General features: G+C 44.6%; 1 protein-coding gene across 3 annotated transcripts in view; it reads left to right on the forward strand.

Moving 5' to 3' along the window:
• Positions 1–3364: 3364 nt before the first annotated feature.
• Positions 3365–24578, forward strand: part of MTMR1 (myotubularin related protein 1) — a 72438-nt gene continuing 51224 nt past the window's right edge. Inside the window, exons 1-3 of one of the 3 annotated variants that reach the window (XM_082609183.1) lie at positions 3365–3658; positions 9363–9468; positions 21789–21812. In XM_082609183.1, the coding sequence (XP_082465309.1) occupies positions 3507–3658; positions 9363–9468; positions 21789–21812 (282 nt within the window). In that variant the 5' untranslated portion in view covers positions 3365–3506. The remainder of the gene's footprint in view (positions 3659–9362; positions 9469–21788; positions 21813–24578) is intronic. The other 2 variants (XM_082609184.1, XM_082609185.1) reach the window with 2 other exon arrangements.

Genomic DNA, 24578 nt, shown 5'->3' on the forward strand with positions numbered 1-24578 from the left:
TAGGGTAGCTAAATGCTTAGTATTTAAAACATGTAAGGTAGCTAAAATGTTTAGACATGACCATTAAGATTTAGTTTGTTTTTCTAGTAGTTACGGAGAACACGGCTTATGCATTTATAGTGGGTAATACGTATGTGCTTCTGAAATGGACTGTTCCTCAGTGCAGTCCACATAAATTACAAAAGAAAATTGTTCATCTCATTTCGGGAGCTTTATGTCACAAACCTGTATTAGAAAGAACCCTGGTCGGGACGTGTGGGGACCTGGGTTCCTGTCTGGGCCCTGGACCTGCTTCTTGGATGGAAGATGTGAGGCCCTCCCAGCACCCCCTTGAGAGGCCCGGGAGGAGGCTTTAGTGTCCACCTGCTCAGTGAGGGTATGGACTGCACATTCTCGAAGATTCCTTACAAGTCAAACAGCCCTTGTCAGAAACACATTTTCATCACTTATGCACATACAATATTTATGGTAGAAGATGGCATTGGCCCTGTGTATTAGTTTCCTGTTTCTGCTGTGAGAAATCACCACAAACTTAGCGGTGATTTATTATCTTCCCCACACATTTATTCTCTTACAGTTCTGGAGGTCTGAAGTCTGAAATTAGCCTCCCTGGCCTAAAGTCAAGGTGTCAACAGGGCTGCGTTCCTTCTGGCAGCTCTAGGGGAGAATCCTATCCTTGCCTTTTCCAGCCTCTAGTGGCCGCCTGCTTTCCCGGAGTCATGGCCGCTTCCTCTGTGTCTAAAGCCAGCAGCACAGCACCTTCAAATCTCTCAACTCTGACTCTTCCGCCTCCCTTGTTGACATTTAAAGGACCCTAGCAGACTCCCCTGGCGGTCCAGTGGTTATGACTCCACGCTTCCACTGCAGGGGGCACAGGTTAGATCCCTGGTTGGGGAAATAAGATTCCCCGCGTGGCCAAAAAAAGAAAAAGGAAAAAAGGAACTTGGTGATTATATTGGGCCCCTCTGGATAACCTAGGCTGCTCTCCCCACCTCAGAGTCAGAGAATCAGCAAACTTAATGCCCCCTTGCTGTGTAAGGTAACACAGAACAGGTTCCAGGCATTAGGATGTGGACATCTGGGGAGGCTATGATGCTGCTACCACACCTCAGTCTGTGTTGGCAGATGATGGTGGGCCTGCAAGCTGAGAGGTCAGACACACTCTCCTGTTACCAGCTATAAAGTGACTCACAATTAGTGAAACAACTAGCTCAATTCATTTCGTTACATCTCAGGAGATATTGAGACTTAGAGTTGCCTCTGACTTTATTCCCTATTTCTATCCTCGCATCTATCTAAAGCCAGACCATGTACTTTCAACCCCCTTGGTCCCTGAATGGAAGAAAGGGAGATATTTATTGGGGGCATATGTGCCAAACTCTGTACTATTTAGCCTCCCCACAACCTTATAAAATTGCTAGGCTTGGTTTTTTAGGGTTTTTTTGTTTGTTTTGGGGGTTTTTTTGGGGGGGTCATTTTATAGATGAGACTAAGAACCAGAAGTGTTTTTTTTTAGACAATATTTTCGATAGTATTTTTTTAGACAGTATTTATCAACAAATACTGTCTACTGTGACCCAGACCTGTGTCAGCTGATCTTTGTTGGGAAACAAAACTGAGTAAAACAGTGGCCTCCTTTGAGTGTCTGGCCTAGTAGGAAGACAGTTCAGTTAACTGGTAATTCCCATGCAGGGTGCACCCTGCTCTAATAGAGGCAGATTGGGGGGCTTTGGGGCCAAGATAGGGGGTCAAGGAGGAACTTCTTGGGTATGCAGTCAGAACTGAGTTTTCTTAGTTAAATAGGAGTTCGGTGATATCAGAGGAATGTACATTCGAACCACAGTGGGATACCTCCCCACACCAACATATTGGCAAACCTTTTAAAAGTCTGGCAGGGCTTCCCTGGTGGTGCAGTGGTTAAGAATCCGCCTGCCAATGCGGGGTACATGGGTTCGAGCCCTGGTCCAGGAAGATCCCACCTGTCGCAGAGCAACTAAGCCCATGCACCACAACTACTGAGACTGTGTGCCTAGAGCCCTATGCTCTGCAACAAGAGAAGCCACCACAATGAAGAGTAGACCTGGCTCACCGCAACTAGAGAAAACCCACGCGCAGTAACGAAGACCCAACGCAGACCAAAAAAAAAAAAGGCACTAATCCCATCATTTCAGGGCCCTAGCCTTATGACCTTATGACCTAATCACCTCCCAAAGGCCTCATCTCCAAATACCTCAATACCAATTTGAGGGTTAGGGCTTCAATATAAATGGTGGAGGTGGGGGGAGAGACACAAACATTCAGTCTATAATAGTGGGTTAAACATTTGATTTAGTAATTTGGAAAACCAGAAGCCTGCAAGAGGTGGGTTTCCAGTGTATTTGGAGATCTTCCCTTCCTTCCTCCCAGCTCTCCTCACCCTGTCACCCTTTCACCCCAGGCTCATCCCCTCGTGGGTGTTAGGATGGCTGCTGGGGTTTCAGGCATCACATGCTCACAGTTCAGTTGGAAGTTATTAAGCTGGGAGGGCAGGATGGGTTTGGGATGGGAACTAGTAACTCCTTGTCTACAGGTCTGCCTTTTATCAGGATGGGAAGTATTCCCTTTATATTTCACTGGCTAGACTTGAGTCATAGGTCATACCCAGGGCAATCACAGGCAAAGGGGCTTAGCCATGATTCCCATCCCCGTCCCCAACTAAATCAGGGGTGGGTTGAGAGGGGATGAGCCCGTTGGATATGCAAACCCTAACAAAATGAGCAGGAAAATAAATATTGAACAGGAATCAAATGTCCTAAATGCCTTTATCATCAGCTACTGCCTTGATTTTCACAAGCGGTGATTTAGCTGAGAGAAGTTAAATGTTACTGTTAATATAAAGCAAGGGCGGAAGTTCCAAGGGCGGTATCAGAACACTTGGTTGCCCTACAGACGGCTGGGTAAGAACGGAGTGAGGAGGGGTTGCTAAAATGTGTGGGATTGCTCGGGGTTGGAGACGTCAAGACCAGGGAGGCCCAGGGGGCCTGGGCTTCTCCCACCACCAAACTTTTCTGGGAAGGAAAACTGAGGGAAAACAAATCACGCTGAGTCGTTGAATTTCCCTAAACTTTTTTTTTTTTTTACCCTGCATCTCTAATGTCAGTATGGTAGTTTCCTGAGCAGAGCACGTTCTTTCTGCATAATCCATTGGTGGATTTCGACCCCAAGTGGCTGGGGACGTGCCCGGTCGCCCTGTCCCTACCTCGCCGGCTGGCGGCCCGGGCGCCCAGGTGGGGTTCGGGCGGGGCGGGGGGGGGACCCGGCTCCTGGAGGCGCGCCGCCCTCCCCGCCCCCCACCCCATGCGCGAGGCCTTGTGGGTAACGCGGGGCGCCAGGTGACAGCTAATGGCGGCGGCCGCCTGAGCCGGGCGGGCGGCAGACCGGGGCCGCCAGAGGCGCGCGGCTGGACCTTCCGGGGCGCCGCTCCCCTCCCGACGGCGGCTTCCCCGTGTCGGCGGGCTCGACGCGCCATGGACAGGCCGGCGGCGGCGGCGGCGGCGGCGGGGGTCGGCGAGGGCGGCGGGGGCCTGGGCCCGGGGCTGGCGGGCGGCAGGAGGCCCCCTCGGGTCGCGGGGGCCCCCGCCGCCGGCTCCCGGCAGCCCAGCATGGAGACCCTGGACAGGTAAGCGGGGCCCGGCCGCCGCGGCCTCCCGGTCCCCGATTCCCGAGGGCCCCGCGCGAGGCCCGGCTGCCCCTTCCTCGCGCGCCGGGCCGAGGCCAAGCTGGGGCGTCCCCCTCCCGCGTCCCCTCTGGAGCCCCGGGAACCCCCGCCTGGTCCCTGGGGCCCGCACCTGGCTCACTTCCGCCTCGCGCCGGAGCTCCCCGCACCCTGAGGGGCTTCACAGCTGTCTAACCGTGTCCCAGGCCGCCTCCTACTGCACCTTGGAGCCACCTCGGCAGCCCTTGTCCCGGCCACGAATCGTTTGGGAGGAAATTTCACCCCGGCTCCCCTTTTTTAGCGTGACCTTGCCTCGTGTGGTCTGAAGACCCAAATCCCGCCGCCGCTGCTTGGGGTTTTTGATGCTGGGGTTGGTAGGGGGCAGTTGGGGGACGGAACCCCGTGGGTGTTGGGCTGGCGCAGATAGAGGCAAAGATACCCTCATTTGAAAAGCTGGGATGGAAAACTTCCAAACTGCTCCCGATTCGAGAACACATCATCGTTTACTTTCAGTTCTTCACACTTTGAAGGAACCGGTTCATTGTTTTCACAAACACGTAAGGCTACTGCTTCTTAGGCAGTCTGAGAACTAAGATGAATCAGTTAGAAGCACAAACCGACCAGATCCAACTGGGAGGGCCACCCTGACACTCTGGACAAGGGGTGGGTGATCCCATAGCCTGGAACATGCAGCTTTTCCACATCTTGGCCATTTCGCTGGCGCTAAAGTGCAATTAGGCGAGACATACTGTTGTAACGCCACTGGGTCAGTTTCAGATGCTGGTTCCTGCCTGTCTTAGTCACACCCCTGAGCTGAACTTTTGGGAATTTCCAAAGGCAGAGGAACAGCTATAAACATTCCCTTTGTTTCTACCTCAGTGTAATTACAATGTATTTTAATAAAGTAATTACCCAAGTGGTCAGCTTCACTGAAAACTAATCACAGTGACAGTACGTGGAATGGTCAGGGTTTCACTCATCTGCAGATACTCTGCAATGTATGAGGGCTTGGAGAGTCAGAGAATAATGCCCGACGGCTTTTGCTCTCTGGCTTACCATCTAGTGGAGAATACAAACAAACCAGCCATTGAAATCAAGTGTGATAAGTGCCAGGGTGGAGGTACACTTGGAAGTGCTCTGGATGTGGTGTGCGTGGGAATCATCTGAGAAGCTTTTTAAGAACTCCAGGTGGCCAGACCCCAGTCCTGAGGCTTCTGATTTAGGAGGGTTGGGTGTGAGGCCCAGGTGTTAGAATTTTTCAATCGTGATCCGCTGCCTCAGTTGTGATCCACTGCACTGTGGTACACGGAGGTGGGATATTCACTTCAGTTTTTAGTGGCGGGACGGGGGCAGGGGATGCTTTTTGGCCACAGGAGTGGAACGTGCAGCCATGTGGGCTGGATGCTGGATGTGGGGAACTGATAATAGAGAAGACTTGTGGGAAGGCAGGAGCTAGATCCTGAAGGGGCCTGTGTTCCTTCCAAGGAATTGTGCCTTTGTCTTCTGGGCCGATGCTTCTCTGCTCAGTTCTGTATAACCTGAGTCAGGATCACCTCCAGTGCTTGATTGAAACGCAGACTCTTGGATCCCACCCTAAATCTAATCCACCATCTCCTGGGTAGAGCCTGAAATTCTGCATTTTTAATAACCACCTTAGCTACAAGTAGAGTGGACTTTGTGGCCTCTTTGGCACCAGATGGTACAGGGTACTGGTCGAGCCAGTGTAATTATCAGTAGCATCCTTCTGCAACTCACAATAGTGTCTTGGTTCGGATGAGAAATTATATGGTCACCCTAGTTATGGGGGGACACAAAAGGATTTCCATCAGGGGAGCTACAGGATGGGGTAGGCATTTGAGAACAATTGCTGTGCAGTAGTGTTGTGAATGGACTGCAGGTGGGCCATCTCACTGAGTTGGGTTAAGTTGGTTCTGGAAATGCTAATCTCTCAGTCATTTATTCTGCAAATATGAGTGCCTGCTCTGTGGCCGGCACTATGTTAGGCCGGCCTGAGGATACAGCAGGGAGCACACACGCACAAATCCCCGCCCTCGTGGAGCATCTTTTTAGTGTGAAAGAGAGAGACAAAAGAACACGTTACACGTGTTCTATGTTAGGTGCTGGGGGAGAAAAGTCAGCTGGGAGCGGGTAGGAAGTTGTGGGGCTGAGCACTCTGGGCAGTGGTTGGAATTTTGTGCCGGGTGGTCAGGAAGAGCCTAGTTGAGAAAGGTGGCCTTTGAGTCACACCCCAGAAGAGGTGAGGGGCCTAGTCATGCACATATCCAGGTGGCAGCACAGGCCTGCGCTCCCTGAGGCGGGAGGGTGAGCCAAGGGTTCAGGGGTCAGCCAGGAGACCAGTGTCACCAGCAGGGAGGGAGCTAGGGAGACAGCAGTAGAGGACAAGCTCAGAGAGGTCACAGGGGCAGATGCTGTGGATTTCAGGACGCTCTCCATGGCTGCTGTGTGGACAACGCACCGGAAGGGGAAGGAGTAGAGTCAGAGTCTAGCAGGTGGGAGGCTGTCGCAGTTATCAAGGCGAGAGAGGATGGTGGCTGCGACCGGAGCCGTGGGCTGGAGGAGGGGAGAAGTGATCCAATTCAAGATATCATTTGAAGAAAATCTGCAGGGTAGAGCCAGTAGGGTTTGCAAAGATTGGTTGTCGGGTAGGAGAGAAGAAAAATCAAGGACAATCCCAATGTCTTCGGCTTGTGGAAAACAATGTTGCTGAGATGGAGAAGCTTCCACGTGGAGTGGGGTTAGGAAGTTAGCAGGCTCTCAGCCCTGGATTTAACAGTAATGAGATGTCAGTTGGATTTCCCAGAGCACATGTCAAAGAGGCAGTTGGTTTATTTAAGCCTGGAGTTCAGGGCTGGTGTCTGGGCTGGAGTCACCAGCATAGAGGTGAGGCTTAAATTCACAAGGTGGGAGAACACCAACAGATGATTGGCGTGTGGAAAAGCTAGTTGGGATAGGGATGGGCAAGGTGCGTTCTTATGATACTTAGCAGGTAAGAGTGACGAGACTCGGCGAGCATTCAGATGTGAGAGCGAAGTGGGGCCTGGGCTCCAAGGTAAACCCCAGCTATGGGGCCTGGGGCCCCTGGATGAGGCTGTGCCTTGCCCTGACTTAGGAAACGTGAGGGCTGGAGGAGCAGTTTGCAGGCTGGGCGGCTGATGCTGGTCTAGACACGTGGAGCCGGCAGGGTCTCTGGGACCGACTAGTGGAGCTGTCTCATGGGTTCCTCGGCGTCCAGATCGGGGAGTCCAGGCTGCAGAAACAAAGCTGGGAGCTCCCAGACTGCAAGTGACTGTTGCCACCAGGAGTGTGGAGGGAGACTGCACTGACCAAAGAGCAGAGAGGGGAGAGGAGACGTGGCCTTCCTCCTCAGTCCCGTCGTTGTGACCGGCTCTGGTTCACGTTCTTCTTTTAAGAGACCCCCAGAGTAGACCTTGGCTCTGCAGCTGTGGCTCAGCCGTGGACCGTGGGCCCTCCCCTCTCTTCTGAATACCGTACTTCTCTTAATGCTGACGGAGCTGTGGGCCTGCGAGAGGATGTGGCTCACTCAAGGTCACGGAGCTAGCTGGTGCCAGAAATAGGACCCGGAGCCAGGCCTCCTGTCTACCAGCCCACCATGCCACACTGTTTATAACTCTGTTGACCAGGATGCTTCTGGTTGCAGGTACCAAAAACACAAATCATTCTAGCTGCAGCCAAAAAGGAAGTGTGTTGGCTCCCATCACTGCTGCAGCCAGGGCGAAAGATGGCCGCAGGCACATTCAGAGCCAGAGTTGCAAACAGTGTGGATGAGGCCTCCCATCTCTGTTTTCTTCATGTCTTACTCTCTATCTCTGTGGGTGCCTCGAGGTGGTGGACGTGGGGAGTGGCCTCCGCCAGTGCTGGGGGCGGGTCTACACAGCTCCAGGTCCAAGAGGAAAGCTTGGGGTTACTCCCCTCCAAGTGGAGCAGAATCCTATGAAATGCAGAGGGGCAGCTCCCTACCGTGGAGAGAAGGGTCCTCATTAGAAGGAAGGGGAATGGAAGCTAGAGGATAACAGCAGCCCCCTCCAACCCACCCCCTCTGCGGTGGGTGAACAGGTGGGTTCCTGCTGTTAGATTTGCGCTCAGGCCCAGGTGCTGGCAGAGGAAAAGGCAGCTTGGCAAGAAAAGTATGGGAGAACCGGACAATAAAGGTGCCTTAGCCTTTAAGAGGAAACTGATATCCCTCCCTTTCCCCTCCTTCTTCCTCTTAGTTATTAATTGTGGTAAATAGAGTCTTGGTGTATGACGGGAATGTCTGCCCATTTAGCGAATGTTTTGACTTATATTTTCGGCCCCACAGATAACTACTAGGCTGCCCTGGTCAGAGAATGCAATTTAGATCGCTCGTAGAGCACATGAAATGTCTTTATTTCACTAGTTACGTTATTTTACACACTGCCTGGGGATTCCAGGTTTTTTTTATCCTTCCAATACACAAGTGTGGATTTAATTAGTGATGAGATTTTCAAAGGTCTGGAACACTGTTTACAGTGAAAGCTACCTGCAAGGTAAACTTTCATAAGTATCTTTTGCCCTTTTACTTGATTTCTTCAGCGCTTTCATGAGTTGAGAGAGGAGCCTGGCCTCTGGAGGCAATTTTCAATTCCCTCAGTGCTTACCTTGCTTACGTGGTCCTTTAAGTCAGGTGAGCACAACCCGACCACTTACCAGCTGTGTGACCTTAGTCAAACGCTAGGGCCTTAGTTTTCTCCTCTGTAAGGTGGGTCACCGTGAGGCTCGGGTGAGGCTGTGTGCAGAAATGTGTTGAACATTTGAGAGCAGCACACAAGCGCGAGATGCCATTTTCTCTGCGTCCTTGTGTTCTCGTTTAAGGCAGTGGCGAGCGTCTGTGGCGCTGGCCTCTGTTTCGCCCTGTGGTTCGGTGAGTTGGTCACCGTTGGTGGTACCATATCCTGGAAGGACAGCCCCACCACTTTCTGACGGGCCACGTCACCACTGCACCTCAATTTTCTCATCCCAGAAACCTGTTGGCTCGTCCCCGTTCTGCCTTCTTATCACATGTGGTTGTCAGGCTCTGATATCATAATGGACTGGAAGAGCCTTTTGTAAGTTGTCAGAGCACTTACAGAAATGTAAGGTCTCATTATTACTACACACAGGACATAACTTTTCTAGTCTGTTCTTTTTAAAATCATACAATCAGCTTTGCTCCATTAAGAGTCACTTTGATTCACTTGAAATTACATCGTCTTCTAGATTTAAAACCACCAGCATGAAAGTGATTGCATTTTTGAAAAGCATATGCTGTAAGATAAATATTTCACTTTAGAATTAATTTTCTACTTACATTAAGAATATTCACTCTATATAATTGTAATTGAGAGATATTTTATTAAATGCTAGAAAATAACATGCTTAACTGTCTGAGGCCTAGAATCTTAACCTTAAAATAAATTGGTTGATTCATTTCAAGTCAACCTGGAACCTAATCTTACTTCCTAGTGGTCAGTCGATATTTCAGTTCTTACATTAAATGTAAAGGTAACCAAATAGTCTAATTAAAGTTCATTCTCTAAAAAAAGAAATGTAAATATATCCCTAGTCAGTGCTCATTTTTCTCACTCAGAGGCTATGTCTTAAAATATTTTAATTGCACTATTTCTTTTAGTCCTACAGGATCACATGTTGAATGGTGTAAACAGCTTATAGCTGCTACAATTTCTAGTCAGATTTCAGGTTCAGTGACATCAGAAAATGTATCCAGAGATTACAAGGTAAGCGGAATTGAGTCCTTAATTCATTTTCAATATGCTAAGTAGCCAAGAAGCATTGCAGTTTTAATTCGAGTGAGACTTTGGCCCCTTGATGCTCACCGGCCATTTCCTTGGGAACAAGGGTGAAAGGTTCTCTGTTGTTAGAGATCTGAACTTTAGAAGAGACATTTTTACCAGTATCTAGTATATGTGATCATAGTTTTATAATTGAGAGGAAAAGCTGACTTTAGATTATGATCATTCTTTTAAAAATCCAGATCCATTTTATTATTTTATTATATATTGTATTTTTAGATTTGATTATAATAAATGCCTATATTTTCTTTATTAGTATTCTGAATTTCAGAAAATGTCTGATAGATAGTATTTCCCTAACTTCACAATTTGTTTCTGTATTTATGTACTACCTATGGGTTTTCAGCATTAATATGTGATACTAGAATGCAAAAAACTTGCAAAATCTCAGGAATGTTGTATGGGCAGCCTCATTTTTTAGTCCTTATTGAATTGAGAAATCTCTTCTTGTTTATTTTAAAAGTTGGATTCCCTGCTTATTCTAAAGTTAAGAGTGATAAGCTCCTTGTCAGCAGAGACTGGGGCTCTTTTTGTCACCACTGCTCCCCCAGCACGATCCTGGAACATAACAGGTGCTCAATAAATTCTTGTTGAATCAATTAACAAATAAAACGCTTGCGTGCTCCATCTTTGTTAAGGCTAAAGACTAACTTTGTTTTAATGTCAAGAAACTATTAACAGGTACATTAAGTGAAACCATGTTTACATTTCAGTAGTACAGTTTGCTTGAATTGAGGATTCAGTTTATTATAGTCATTTTTGCCCACTAGTAAGAGAGAATAGATTTTCACAAGTATGTATGAATTACATTTTAGTATCCTGTCCTACCCTAGGTCAACAGCTCTCAAAATCAGTCCTTGCCATGCATCAAATCTTACAAAGAGTTCAAGAGCTACGATAACGATCTTAAGTCATTCTTAATAGCTGTCCGTGTTGAAGGGCTCTAGCCTCACTTTCTCTTTAGCCCATCCTGTAACAAGTGCAGAAACTGACTCCAGGGGCTGTGTAATTGAGATTTGGCTATGGTGCTGGACTTGCTTCGTCCAAACCATTGGATGCTGTTGCTTATGCCTCCCAGAGGAAAGCATGGCTGGAGATGAACAGAAATTGGATAATATGGCCAGCCAGAAGGGTGGCAGTATAGTTCTTGATAGGTTTCTCCGCTATCTGGTTTCCATGTTTGCCCACGTAGGAGGAGCTGGGGCTCCTGTTCCTCAGAACCTGACTGGGCAAAACGTGACTGCTGTTTCCAGGTGGGAGAAGCATTTGCTGCATCACCTATGCCTCAGTGGCTGGTCACTGGGCAGCTGCTGACCCCACTGGTCCCAGGCGCCCTCTTACCCCACGTTAGCGGAGAAACTGCCCTACTGAGTGGAGAGGCTCAAGGACCCATATTGGCAGAGAATAGCTCTTAGACCTCGGATTGATTTTCTTTATGGACAATTATGTGTTAACTGTAAGGTTTTCATTATGGTTGAATAGTTGTTAATGCTGTGTGGGTTCTAGAAAAGGGTGGTGACTGTGTGCATAGGTGTCTAACCTCTACATTAATAGATAAGACTGAATCTATACTTTAACATGAAGCAACTAAGGTTTTTAAAAAATTTTTTTAGTTTATTTACGAATTTTGTATAGCAGAATTAGCTCGTGTTGGAATGGTTTAACAGATGGTATTCAGAGAAAAAGAAGGCTTTTCTATATTTTGTAAATTGAATTTTAAGTACCTACATCAGATCATTGCTAAAGCTTTAGATGAATTATTGTAAGAGAGCATTTTTTAATCATTGTCTTTGTTAGATTCGCCCTGTAACCAAGTCTGCAAATTTGGTGTTAAATTTATAATTCAGGAGTTGTTATGTTTTCTTCAAGGAGAGAGTTTTTTTAAATAATAAAAGCATAAAATATTTCTAAACCACAGATAATTTTACATGCTATGTGTAAAGTAGTTCTTAGAATGAGGGTAACCAGCGTGGGCCTTTGGGACACCTCTGGCATGGGAGCCACGCATGGGGTTGGCCCTGAAGAAGGTCCAGATACAATTCCTTGAGGATTTAATGTGCAGTCATCCATTGATAATATTTGAAATTATATATTGTGCAAATATCTTATTTGAAATACGCACTCAACTTGGGGGTTAATTTATTATAGGTTAAACTCAGTGTCAGTAATGAAATGGGAGCAGATGTTTCTGTGGAGCAGAGCCCTTGCACCTCGATTTGGAGCGCTGACTGTGTTCTCAGTTGTAGGCTGCAGCAGCATCCTCATCAGCCCTTTAGCACGTGCAGCACTCTATGGTTTTGTAATACTCTTTTGACATATCATCCGTTTACTTCTTAGAACAACCCAGTGAGATGGCTTTTATTATAATCATCATTTAACAGATGAGGAAAGCAAGGCTCAGAGAGGTTAAGTGACTTGCTTAGTATCATGCAGTTAGACTTGGGGTTTGAACCCAAGTCATCCTATTGAAAAGCTAGAGTGATTTTTAAAAGTTCGTACTGCCTTCCTGTTCACTGTTTTTCAAAATGTGGCCCTTGGGTGTTCCCGCACCAGCACTCCCTGGGGTGCCTGCAGAAATGCAGCTTCCATGGTCCCCGTCCCCTCAGTGAATCAGAATCTCTGAAGGTGGGGAACAGTGTGTCTCATGCATTTCTTTCTTTCTTTTTTTTTGATGGTGTATTGTTACTTATTTTTACAAGATTGGGATTATATCCTACACATTATTGTTAAATTTGCTTTTTTAAAATTGGAGTGTTATTGTTTTACAATGTTGTGTTGGTTTCTGCTGTACAATGAAGTGAATCAGCTATGTGTATACATATATTCCCTCCCTATTGGATCTCCCTCCCACCCCCCACCCCATCCTGCCCATCTAGGTCATCACAGAGCACTGAGCGGAGCTCCCTGTGCTATACCACAGATTTCCACTAGCTACCTATTTTACACGTGATAGTGTATTTATGTTAAACCTAATCTCCCAATTCATCCCCTTCCACTCCTGTGTCCACACGTCCGTTCTCTACATCTGCGTCTCTATTCCTGCCCTGGAAAAAGGTTCATCTGTACCTTTTTTCTAGATTCCACATATATGCGTTAATATACGATATTGGTTTTTCTCTTTCTGACTTACTTCACTCTGTATGACAGACTCTAGGTCCATCCACCTCACTAGAAATAACTCAATTTCGTTTCTTTTTATGGCTGAGTAATATTCCATTGTACATATGTGCCACATCTTCTTTATCCATTCATCTGTTGATGGACACTTAGGTTGCTTCCATCTCTGGGCTATTGTAAATAGAGCTGCAATGAACATTTTGGTACCTGACTCTTTTTGAATTATGGTTTTCTCAGGGTATATGCCCAGTAGTGGGATTGCTGGTCGTATGGTAGTTCTATTTTTAGTTTTTTAAGGAACCTCCATACTGTTCTCCACAGTGGCTGTATCACTTTACATTCCTACCAACAGTGTAAGAGGGTTCCCTTTTTTCCACACCCTCTCCAGCATTTATTGTTTGTAGATTTTTTGATGATGGCCATTCTGACTGGTGTGAGGTAGATACCTCATTGTAGTTTTGATTTGCATTTCTCTAATAATTAGTGATGTTGAGCATCCTTTCATGTGCTTCTTGGCCATCTGTATGTCTTCTTTGGAGAAATGTCTCTTTAGGTCTTCCATCCTCATGTATTTCATTCATTCATTCATTCATTCATTTATTTAATTTAATTTTATTTCATTTTTGGCTGTGTCGGGTCTTACTTGCAGCCCACAGGATCTTTGTTGCAGCATGTGGGATCCTCCGCTGTGGTGCACAGGCTCCTCTTTGCAGCGTGCGGGTTCCAGAGCCCATGGGCTCTGTAGTTGTGGCATGCGGACTCTCTAGTTGTGGCATGCGTGCTCAGTTGTTGCGGCGGGCGGGCTTAGTTGCCCCACAGCATGTGGGATCTTAGTTCCCCAACCAGGGATCAAACCTGCGTCCCCTGCATTGGAAGGCAGACTCTTAACCACTGGACCACCAGGGAAGTCCCTATTTATTTCGTACAATAAATTGTAAAAAGTTCAGCTTCCCTAGGTTTATATCTGTTGAAATTGGTGATGAGACCATACATTTCTGGTACATTCCCACAAACCTGAATAATTAGCAACTCAAGTTAGATTTTAGAGTACAATTGTTTTATTATTTACCCATGTCATAAATTGACAGTTAGTTTAGGGTCAGATCACCCAAGGTGTGGTAAGAATATCACTGGAATCACGAGATGAGTTTAGATGATATGCCCATGGACATGTTTTAACAGTTATGTAATTATTTTAATGTGTAGTAGGAAACCTGGCACATCAGACTTGTGATTTAATGGGTATTATTGCTTAAAGCCAGGCGAAATATGAAAAAAGAGTGGATTTAAAGTCAGCATAAAGGGTTTCCCTGGTGGTGCAGTGGTTGAAAATCCGCCTGCCAGTGCAGGGGACACGGGTTTCGAGCCCTGGTCCGGGAAGATCCCACATGCCACGGAGCAACTAAGACCACACACCACAGAGAAGAGTAGCACCCACTCGCCACAACCAGAGAAAAGCCTGCGCGCAGTAACAAAGACCCAACGCAGCCAAAAATAAATTTTAAATAAATAAATAAATAAAGTCAACATAAAGATAAATACTAATATTACTACAGGTGATATGCATATAGCAAACCAGACTTGTAGAGGTGTTATATAAGATGACAGAAGTTTGGAAAACATGGTCCCTGTTGAAAGAGTAGATAGCTATTATGTGGATTATGGATTAACTAAATTAATAAATGTATGCCTCAATGCCAAGTCATCCTGAAGATTTACCTGATAATTAAGACTACTAGAAGAAATGTAATAAAATGTTTTGTTTGCCCACCCCCTTACTACTAACTCAGTTGCTTCCATTTATAACAGGCTAAGAAAGAGTACAGATCTCTCTCTTGAATTTGTCAAAACATTTAAGAACAAGATCTGAATGTAATGTTCCAAAGATTAGATGAAAAAATACAGTTATAACTTGTAATGAAATATTTTTAGGAACTATTAGCAGAAGTGACACAGTTGATCAGCTTCCATTGTTTGCAAAGCAGAACTAGGCCAAGAAGAGGGAACATGGTGGAGTAGTACAGACGGTACTGGTTAGCTTTGTGACCTTGTATAACCTCTGAGTGCCTGTTTCCTTTTGTGTAAGGTTAAGAGAATTTGGTTTAGATTTGAAGTCTCTAAATTCCTTTCTTTCTAGAACATTCTTCAATTCCGTTTTGTCCAAAAGGATTTGATTCTGGCCAGCCTTCAGGAAATTAGGACACTATAGTTTTAATGTGATCATACTCTTTCCTCTGGCTCCAACGTCGTCGTCATCAATCATCATCATCACCACCACCACCACCCCTCTGTCCCTCTCTTCCTGTTTCTCCTACTGTCATCCCTGCACGCACATTAGCTAGATCTCTTCCATAAACATTCTGAAGAAAAAGGAGAAAATGGAGAGAGTCCTATACTAAATTTAATCATTTAATAGGTTAGTACAGTGATTAAACTCTGGATCCTAAACAAAAGTTTCCAGAAGGGCTTTGGAGGGAAGTGGGATGCAGTGTGTGGGAAAGGCTTCATTATGCTTGAGCTCGGTCTTAGCTAATGCTTCTTTTTTTTTTTTTTTTTTGCGGTACGTGGGCCTCTCACTGTTGTGGCGTCTCCCATTGTGGAGCACAGGCTCCGGACGCGCAGGCCCAGTGGCCATGGCTCACGGGCCCAGCCGCTCTGCGGCATCTGGGATCTTCCTGGACCAGGGCACGAACCCGTGTCCCCTGCATCGGCAGGCGGACTCTCAACCACTGTGCCACCAGGGAAGCCCAATACTTCTTAAATTTAGTACTAGTCTAGAAGGAGGGAAGCTTGAGCACGATCTTTTCAAATCCATGACCATAGTCCACTGTTAATAGCTTGGCCTCGTGATCTGTTTATTAAATCAGAGTTTGCAAACACAGATGTCTACAGGGTATAGCTAACAAGCTAAACAGACATGGCTGTGGAGAACTGGAGACTGCAGCATGTCCCCCTAAAAACAATTAAATTACAAAAACAACCCTGCTACTGCCTGTTGGAGCAGTAGGCCTCCAGTTTGTAACCACTGTAATGTCAAAGTACTATCCTATCTCTCAGGATTACTTGTGGAGTAGAATTATTTCTTAAAAATATCAAGATTTGGGCTTCTGCTTCTGGAAAGATGGAGCAGATGTACTTTTTTCTTATTTTTCACTCTCAGTACAAATAAAAACCCTGGACATTATCTATAAAATAGACGTAAGAATGCCTTGAAAGGTAGAGAGAAGAAGGCGGACTAGTTAGGGACCTAAGGAATGACAGGGTGGTGCTATCCCTGGGTTATGTTTTTGCCATATATAACCCAGACTTGTTGCTGAAGAAGCCAGCAACCCAGAAATGCCAACGGGTACAGACAAGAAAAGCCTAGTCTCTCTAGCCAAAGGACAGGAAGGGGGCACCCGAGTAGAAAGAAAACTTTTAGACACTAACCACTGTACTCTGGCCCCACACCCACCCCGCCAGCAAAGCCAAGCGGGGAGCCTAGATTCCACTGTTGCCAGGCTGTAGCAAGGCACAGTGACCCCTGCAGCTGTGGTGTCAGAGGCCTGGTGGAGAGTCAGGACTTTCACTGCCGCCCACTGGCAAGGAGGCCACACCTCCACTGTGGTTACAGTGGTATCAGTCATGAGTGCTCCTGCCACTGCCAGCTGGGCAGGTATGGGCAGAAGCCTAACTGGGAGCTAGAGCTCTCACCCCGACCCAGAAGTAACTAGGAGACCCCTGTTCTTGGATGGCAGCGTTGGCCAAGAGGGGAACCTGGACTTGTACCCACACCTGGCTGTAATGAGGCAGTGCTCACTGCCCCTCTTCTCCTGGAGCAGCGGCAGAGAAAGCAGCTACAACAGAAGGGTTACATAAGACCCACACTCTTATAGTATTCAAAATGACCAGATTTCCACTGAAAATCACTCATCATACCAAGAGCCAGAAAGATCTCAAACTGAATGAAAAAAGAGAATCAGTAGATGCCAAAACCGAGATGACAGATGTTAGAATTACGTGAAAAAGATTTTAAAGAAGCCATCATAAAACTGCTTCAATAAACAATTACAGATATGCTTGAAACAATGAAGACGTAGAAAGTGAGAGACAAGAAACAGGAAAGTTTCAGCAAGAAAATATGAGATAAGAACCAAATGGAAATTTAAAAACTGAAAAATATGATAAAGAAACAAAAAACGAAACCAAACAAACCACCAAACCCTCATGGATGGGTTCAACAGCAGAATAGAGAGGACAGAGAAAAGAATTGGCTAAATCTTAAGGGAATTACACTGAGTAGAAAATGCCACTCCCAAGAGATCACATACTGTATGATTTCATTTGTGTAACAGTCTTCAAATGACAAAATTAGAGAAATAGAGAACAGATTAGTGATTGCCAGGGGCTAAGAAGGGGAGGGGCTGGGAGGGAAGTGGATGTGGCTATAAAAGGGCAACATTAGGTGGTGAGGAAATTGTTCTGCATCTTGGCTGTGTCAGTGTCAGGGTCCTTGTTCTGGTATTGTTCTATAGTTTTATAATATGCCACCATTGGGGAAATTTGGTGACATGGTACACTGTACATGGAATCTCTTATTCCCACAACCACTTGTGAATCAACAGTTATCTCAAAATTAGAAATTTAATTTTTAAAAAGTCAAGATTTTTACAGACTGCTCAACGACTTTATATTGCATGTAGAATAAATTTTGATTAATATTTCTAACAACTCATGATATATCAGAAGTATTATTTAAATGGAGCATATAGTTATGTGAATAAAGATGTTAGAATCTGGTTACTGAAAAGGGTATCAGCAATTATCCTGTAGTAGTTCAATTGCAAGTATGCTCATCCCTTTTGTACATGGCAGTTAGGGCCAGCATGCTTCATTGGACGGCTCATTGGTCACATTTCCTGGAGGGCTTTAGAGAGTGGAGAATGATTGTTTCAGGCTAGGGTTTGACAAAAGAGTCAGGCCAGGTTCAGGTGTGGCTTTTTTCCGAAAGACCAGGGTTGTATTTGGATGACTGGTTGAGATTTGTATTGGCCTGTCCTTGGCCTCTGGCTGCAGCTGGTGGTGAGGAATAAGTTGCGCAGACTCCTCCTTACTGAGGCTCCTGCAGCAAGCGGAGCGATCTCCTGACCCAACAAGTCAAACCCTTTAACTCATTTTGTAGTGGTCTGATTGCTAAAGCAGAATTACTTTATAGACTTTATGCCTAAAACAGAGAACAGTGGTGTTTTTACTCCACTATTACAATCTTTTCATGAAAAGAAGCCTCTTAGAGGCGTAAGCCCAAAGATAACTCATTTATTAAAAAAAAAACTGATATTTATTTCACTTAGAATCATATGGTTTATCAAAAAGATCATAAAATTTGGAGTCGGGGCACTTTGCCTTGAGTCCAGCCCTGTACCTGACTGACTAGCTGCCCAACAAGTTACTTTACCTTGCTGAGCCTCAAGTGTCCTCATCTGCATAGTGGGTGTTACAGCAGAGGTTTAATGTATTTAAAAGGGCAGCATGTGTATGAAATGCATACAGTGCTCATTTACTGTATGCTATTACTCTATGAAAATGTATATGATATGTAAAAATGACTACAATAGGAGTGTATTGTAATTGCTGAATGCCGGTCCACTTCCATAAATGTGATGTGAGCACCTAACGTGCAGGAGCGGGGCTGGGTTGGGCTGCGTGGAATTCATAGAAAAGAGACTCCAAAAAATACAGTACAGGGCATTCTGGGCATTAAGCCTTGAGGGCATTTGTCAGCCTCCTCAGAAAGGGAACAGGTTTAGGTGGGGCTGTATGGAGATTAAGAGCGTGGGCACTAAAACCAAGTCAGCTTGGGTTTGAATCCCCACCCTCTTAGAGCACTTGTGACACCACATGTGTGAGTTTTCCCCCACACTGATGAAGTCTCCACAACCAGCTAAGTGTTCTCCAATTCAATTCGATTCTGATACTACCAGAGTTAGTGCACACCCCACAGGTTAAGGGCTCAGTCCCACAGAAGTTCTCACTTCAGATGCCAGTTTCAAGTAGTGGGTACCCAGGTTACCCACAACTTCTGCTTAGCTTGGCTACAAATCGGGGGTTCCCACAAGTCCCTCCTTGAGTCCGATCATTTGCTAGGAAAACTGACAGAACTCAGGTACACACTGAGGTTTACCAGTTCATTGTATAATAAAGAATATAAAGAATGATACAGCCTGTGCGGCTGTCTGAGTTCTCGAGGGCTGTCAGCACTGGAGGCCTATTTGCCCCCCACCAAGTTTAGGTTGGGGAGATGTTTTCTGAAGTCTTCCAATGAAGTTTAAATGACTCCTAGGGTTTGAGGGCTGGTCAGGACCTCGCAGCCATTCGTAGACTCGTTTCCTTTTGTACGTGTAGAAGCTGAGGCCAAGTGCAGGCACATGGAGGCCCCAAGTCTGCCAGTGAGAGCTGGCCCCAGGCCGCCTGACTTCAAACCACCGCTCTCTGGCTTCGAGCAGATTCAGATTCAAGAAAAAGGAAACGAACCTCTCTGTGCGCCGGAAATGGCTTATTTCAGGAGAGAGGAAAACTATAAAGCAGAAACACATGGGTATCAACTCAGGTGACCTCCATTGACCTTTCCGGCCTCCGACCAAGAGTAGCGAGGACTTACATACAGCAGGTGAAGAATTGTGTGAGTGGCAAAGCAGATGATCATCCTGCCCCTTTCCTTTTGATTTAGTTTCCCCTTCCAGTAGCAAAATGCATGTTGACAGCGGTATATCTCCTACATCTAAGGCCCAATTATGCTGCTTGTGAATGCTGCTTTCTAGTTGTCAATTGTTACTGTCACTTTATAGACAAAACATTACAAAGTTAATTGCAGTTACAGAACAAAAGTGAAAATAATACCCCGTTGGAGCAGAGGTTTGGAGGGAGCAAGGAGATGCGAGGGAAGAGGTCGTGGTGTTGCTTTCTTCGTCCACCCTTGAGGGAGTTAAGAGAAAGCAGATGAACATTTGAAGGCTTTAGTTAATGTGGGTTAATTACAGCGGTGCTAGGCTGAGGCGGTGTAGTAGACTCTCTGGGTATAAGTACTTGCTCTGAAACCTTGAACTTGGCCAGATTACTTAACTGTGCCTTGGTTTTCTCATCAAAAAATGGGGCCAATAATAATTTTTATCTCACAAGGTTGTTCTGAGAATGAAATGAGTTAGTATATACAAGGTTCTTAGAAGAGTGCCTGCCACCGAAACATTATTTCATGAGCTTTTTTAAAAATGATGCAGCTGCTGCAGAAGGACAATGATAAAAAACTAAAAATTACAATTTCAATCAGCAGAGATTGGGAAGAGGGAGGGAGTAGTTTGAGAAAGCATGTTTTCTCATGTAGCTAGGTCACTAGGTACTGTTTAAAGCTGACAAATCAAGAAGTAGTGGTGTGGGCGTACTCCTGGTTACGGAGGCACAACCCTCAGAACTAAACAAAGTCTCGCTAAACGTGGTTAGCACTGACAGATGAAGCTTGGCAGGGGAGACTATTTTGACTTTATTACCACGTATGTCCCATTTTGAGTTTTGTATTAACATAAGCATGCACTTTATTTATTTTGTACTATCCTGTTGTAATTAACAAATGATAAACTGCACATATTTAAAGTGTACAGATTGATAAGTTCTGATCGGTGCCCATGTGTGAAACAAGCACCACAATTAAGATGATAAACATATGCATCACCACCACCCCCTCAAAAAAAAAGAGCTAGGTTTAAGCTTCTTAGTCTAAGTACTCTATATTAGGAACTTCTGGGCTTTAATTCCCTTTGAGCTACAGCATCCCTTAATTCAGATACCTTTTTTACTTCAAAGAGTATTTTTTTTTTCTTTTTGCGGTACGCGGGCCTCTCACTGCTGTGGCCTCTCCCGTTGTGGAGCACAGGCTCCGGATGCGCAGGCTCAGCGGCCATGGCTCACGGGCCCAGCCGCTCCGCGGCATGTGGGATCCTCCCGGACCGGGGCACGAGCCCATGTCCCCTGCATCCGCAGGCGGACTCTCAACCACTGCGCCACCAGGGAAGCCCGAGTATTTTCTTTTAATGGTAACAATGATGAACTCTATATTCTCGTATTCATGTGGTCTTCTTTTCTGAGTAAAACCTATAAAGCTAATAAGAACCTACAGTGATTTTTTTAAGTGATCTGTTTTCCATAGAAACTACAGTGTTTATCATATGTAACAATGATCAGATTTCAGACTCGAGAGTGGGGAACAGATGATTCATGTCTTCCTCAGACTTTTAGCACTATTCACTTTTCAAAAGTTCCATCCGTTCTCTGGGCTGTTTCCCCGAACGCTCAAGCTGCACGTTCAAATAGGAGTCACAGGAATGACCTCTCTAAAATCAGTGTCCCGATTTAGTAAAGCTTGGCTTTCCTTGCACAGAGGCTGCCCCCCCTACCCTCCCCTCCCCTCCCCACCAGCTACCCTTTCCCAGCTGAGGCCACCCCTTCCCCATGCAGCGGGGCTGGGCTGGTGTAAGGGACGGGCACCTTCTCCCTGTGGGGCGGCCGCATCGGGGAGTTTAATTCTGGAGTCCCAAGTGCGAATTGGAAATAGAATTCCTATAGAAACCAGATTAAGATTTGTGCTTAACTAGGCTTTATGGTCCCATTAACGCTGTGGCTGAGCTGTGCTCTGCGCCAGCTGTGGGCGCTTTTGTGGTTTCTTGGTTCGGTTTTGTTTTGTTTCTGTGGGCTGGTTTGGGAGCAGAACCGCCTTTTTATATCATTGTTTCTATGCGGAAAATGCGTTCAGTATTCCAAACAGACACACAAATGAATTTTTCACACACGGCCTGTTCACACTGTCTTGTAATAGCCCTTGACAGAAGGGGTTTGTGTTTAAAATAATGTCGTTTGTTGTAGCCTAAGGGCTATAAGTTTCTCCAAGTCATAGACTTGCCTGCAAATTATAGGACAAACGTGTTAGGATTGATTGGATATCGAATGGAACTTAGAGGGCAAATGTGTTAGGATCGATCTGCTCGGTTTTATTTGGAGTATTATGATGTTTCTTAGGGCATGGGCTGGCGAACTTAATGGCATCTTTCACAGGTCAATAGTGACGTGTCCTTGATGATGATGTTCTGTGTTTTAACTGACAGGTTTTCAGGAGGCCTGATATAAGGGTAAGGATATTTGGCTTTCGGCACATGGGCCTCCTCCTTGTGTGTTTCTGTGCTTTATCGAACACTTAGTCTATTTAGCATTCTTTGCCTTCTCACTGATTTTATGAGTCACTCAGATCAGTTTGCTCTGCTGTGTCATAGCTTTCAGTGTTCACTAGAAATGCTTTATTTGTTACAATGTTTCTATGTGCAGAAAAAGCCAATGTGTGTGAGGGCAGGATGCTAAAATTGTTACCACTGTGCAATACTGACTTCTGTTGTGTTACATGAATTCTGACCAAGTGGGTATTCATGGCACCGGGTTTATAAGGCTAGGCCTACAGAGTCTTCTTAATTTAACCTCGTTTGTCATGAAGTATTTAATAACAACAACAAGAACAACAACAAAGTGGTCAGTTGTCCTCCTTCCTGAGTAGGAGATCTAAGTAAGATTTCAAGTCTTGATTACAAGATCAAGTAAGATTTCCTGTTTGCATGCTGGATCCCAAAAGCAGAAGTGCTAATCTTGAAGATAAATTTAGCAAAATCAGCCCCATTTAGTATTTCTTAAAATATAGAGGTAGCTGTTACAGCTAGTAGATTATAGTTTATAGTTTCCTCATGACTTTCCTTCCCTTTATTTCAGAATATTCATAAAGCAAGACAAAGATTGGTAATGTGCATGCATTTAAACCTGAGTATCAGATGTTGAAAATTAACCTATTTCCATTAAATGAAAACAATGTGGATTTTGACAGAATCATTTCATGACTTCAGTTTTAAAGTTTTAATCTTATTGAAGCCAATGAAGTAGTACAAAAATAAGCAGGTTAAATCAAATTCTTGTTATGCTAGTTGGGTTTTCTTTGTTTAATTTTGTTTTTATCATGTTTTCTTTTGCTCATGGGAATCATTTTTTTTCACTGATTCACATTGTTAAATATTAGTGTTTGGCTTTACACTTGCATGGACTTTGAAATGCTGTGGGGTTTTTGTTGTTGTTGTTGTTTAGTCATTCATTCTTCTGTTTTTAAAATTTTTATCAAAGAATGATTCCGTTTTCTTTGTATTTAAAAAAAGAATGTAAAATTTTAAAAACCTGGCTGCATTTAAAAATTGTCCTGCTCTGAAGGGTAGCAGTACCAACTGTGTACTAAATTCAATCTGATGATAAGGTATAAAAATATTTTAAGTAGCTATTTTATTGTATTGACAAAAATGAAAGGTGGGAGAGAGTAAATTCTTTTAAAGCTTTGCTACTTCTTCACTGATTGCCTCTTAAAGAAATGTAGTCATTAGAACCAAAGTTTCTTGAAGGAAAAATATATTGATGCTAAATTTTAATATTTTCAGCCTCAGAGACTTGATACAACTTTTAAAAGGTGTTATAATCTTGTCATCTTCAATATTCATGCTCATTATACCACCTGCTAAACTAAAAGTCCAAGTTTTTAGAGTTTCAAAAACTGATTCCATAAAGAAATTAAATTAAGAAGAGTATACATGTAAAGGGATTGGAAAAAATTTAGATAAAGATATGTGATGCTTTTCTTTGAAGCACGTTGATACTGTAATTAGAAAGATTTAATATGGTTTTGAGTCATAAATCACAATATTTAATTAGCAATAAGTAACAGAGTATATGTATGTATCTGCATATGTATGACCCCAGCATGTGATATGCGCATGCACGTGTGTGGAAATGTTGTTAATTCCAGTGGTGTTGACCCCTGGACAGCATAATAGTTCCTTTTTAAAACACATGTCTATGAACTGCCTTTGTATTTTGGCTTGATTTTGTTCTTTGCCCTCTGTGGTATGTTTTATTTTCTATGAGCATGTTATTTATGTGTCTGTTATTTTGTTTCTTGGCTGTATGCTGCAGTATTGCTTGATTTTAAAAAGACAGTACATTCTTTGAAACCCATGATGTTTGTTTGCTTTTCATTTTTCTACCCCAACACAAACACAGAATAGATACTCCATTTTAGGCTGAGGATGCTATAGATGGCCTACACATTCTTTCTTTAACTCCCAAGGGGGAAAATGTTGGGATATGCAAAGCCGTGAAAGGTGTGTCGACTTTACATGCTTACTGTCTCTTTAAAAAAGAACTTCCGTCCTTTCACCTGTCTGTTTGCACGTGTTTCTCTTTCCCCTCTTTGCCTTTTCTTGTCCATGCACCTGGTGCTGTGCAGGAGATTCAGGAAGAACACAAGGGCTACCCTTCTGAAGCTGAAGCTGATCAGGTGGCAAGTTCTACGTGTTCATCTGTTTGTAGTTACAGATCGTGTATTTAGAAGCCATTTCATACTAGATCTCTAGACAATCAGCAAATGCTTTTTCCACTATAGTAGTACTCTCCTGTCTAAGTTTGGTAGATTCCATTATGACATTATTTGCAAAAATTGGTTTATCCAACATTTTGTCAACCAGAAATTTGTTCATCTCTGCTTCTTGGTTTTCCCAGGTAGATTTACTGATGAGGTTAATGAGCCTCAGTCATGACAGGATTCTGAAGTGCCTCCACAAAGACTTAGAGGGGACAGATGCATACGCCAAGGGTGCTCCTCGAGGGTGCAAACTTTGCTTTATTCAAATTTGCAAGGTCTGTACCCAGCACAGCGCCTGGCACACTGTAGGTGTTTGTGGAATGAGTCCATGTATTTTATAGAAGAAAAAAAATCATTCATCTAGGTTTCTTGAGTGCTTACTCTTTGCTCAGTACCTCTGGACTCTCAGGAGTTTTTTAAAGCAGCAGAATTTTCCCCAAAGCTTATGTATGAA

This window comes from Mesoplodon mirus (genome assembly GCF_964341445.2).
Source record: "Mesoplodon mirus genome assembly, chromosome: X".
Classification (NCBI taxonomy): Eukaryota; Metazoa; Chordata; class Mammalia; order Artiodactyla; family Ziphiidae; genus Mesoplodon; species Mesoplodon mirus.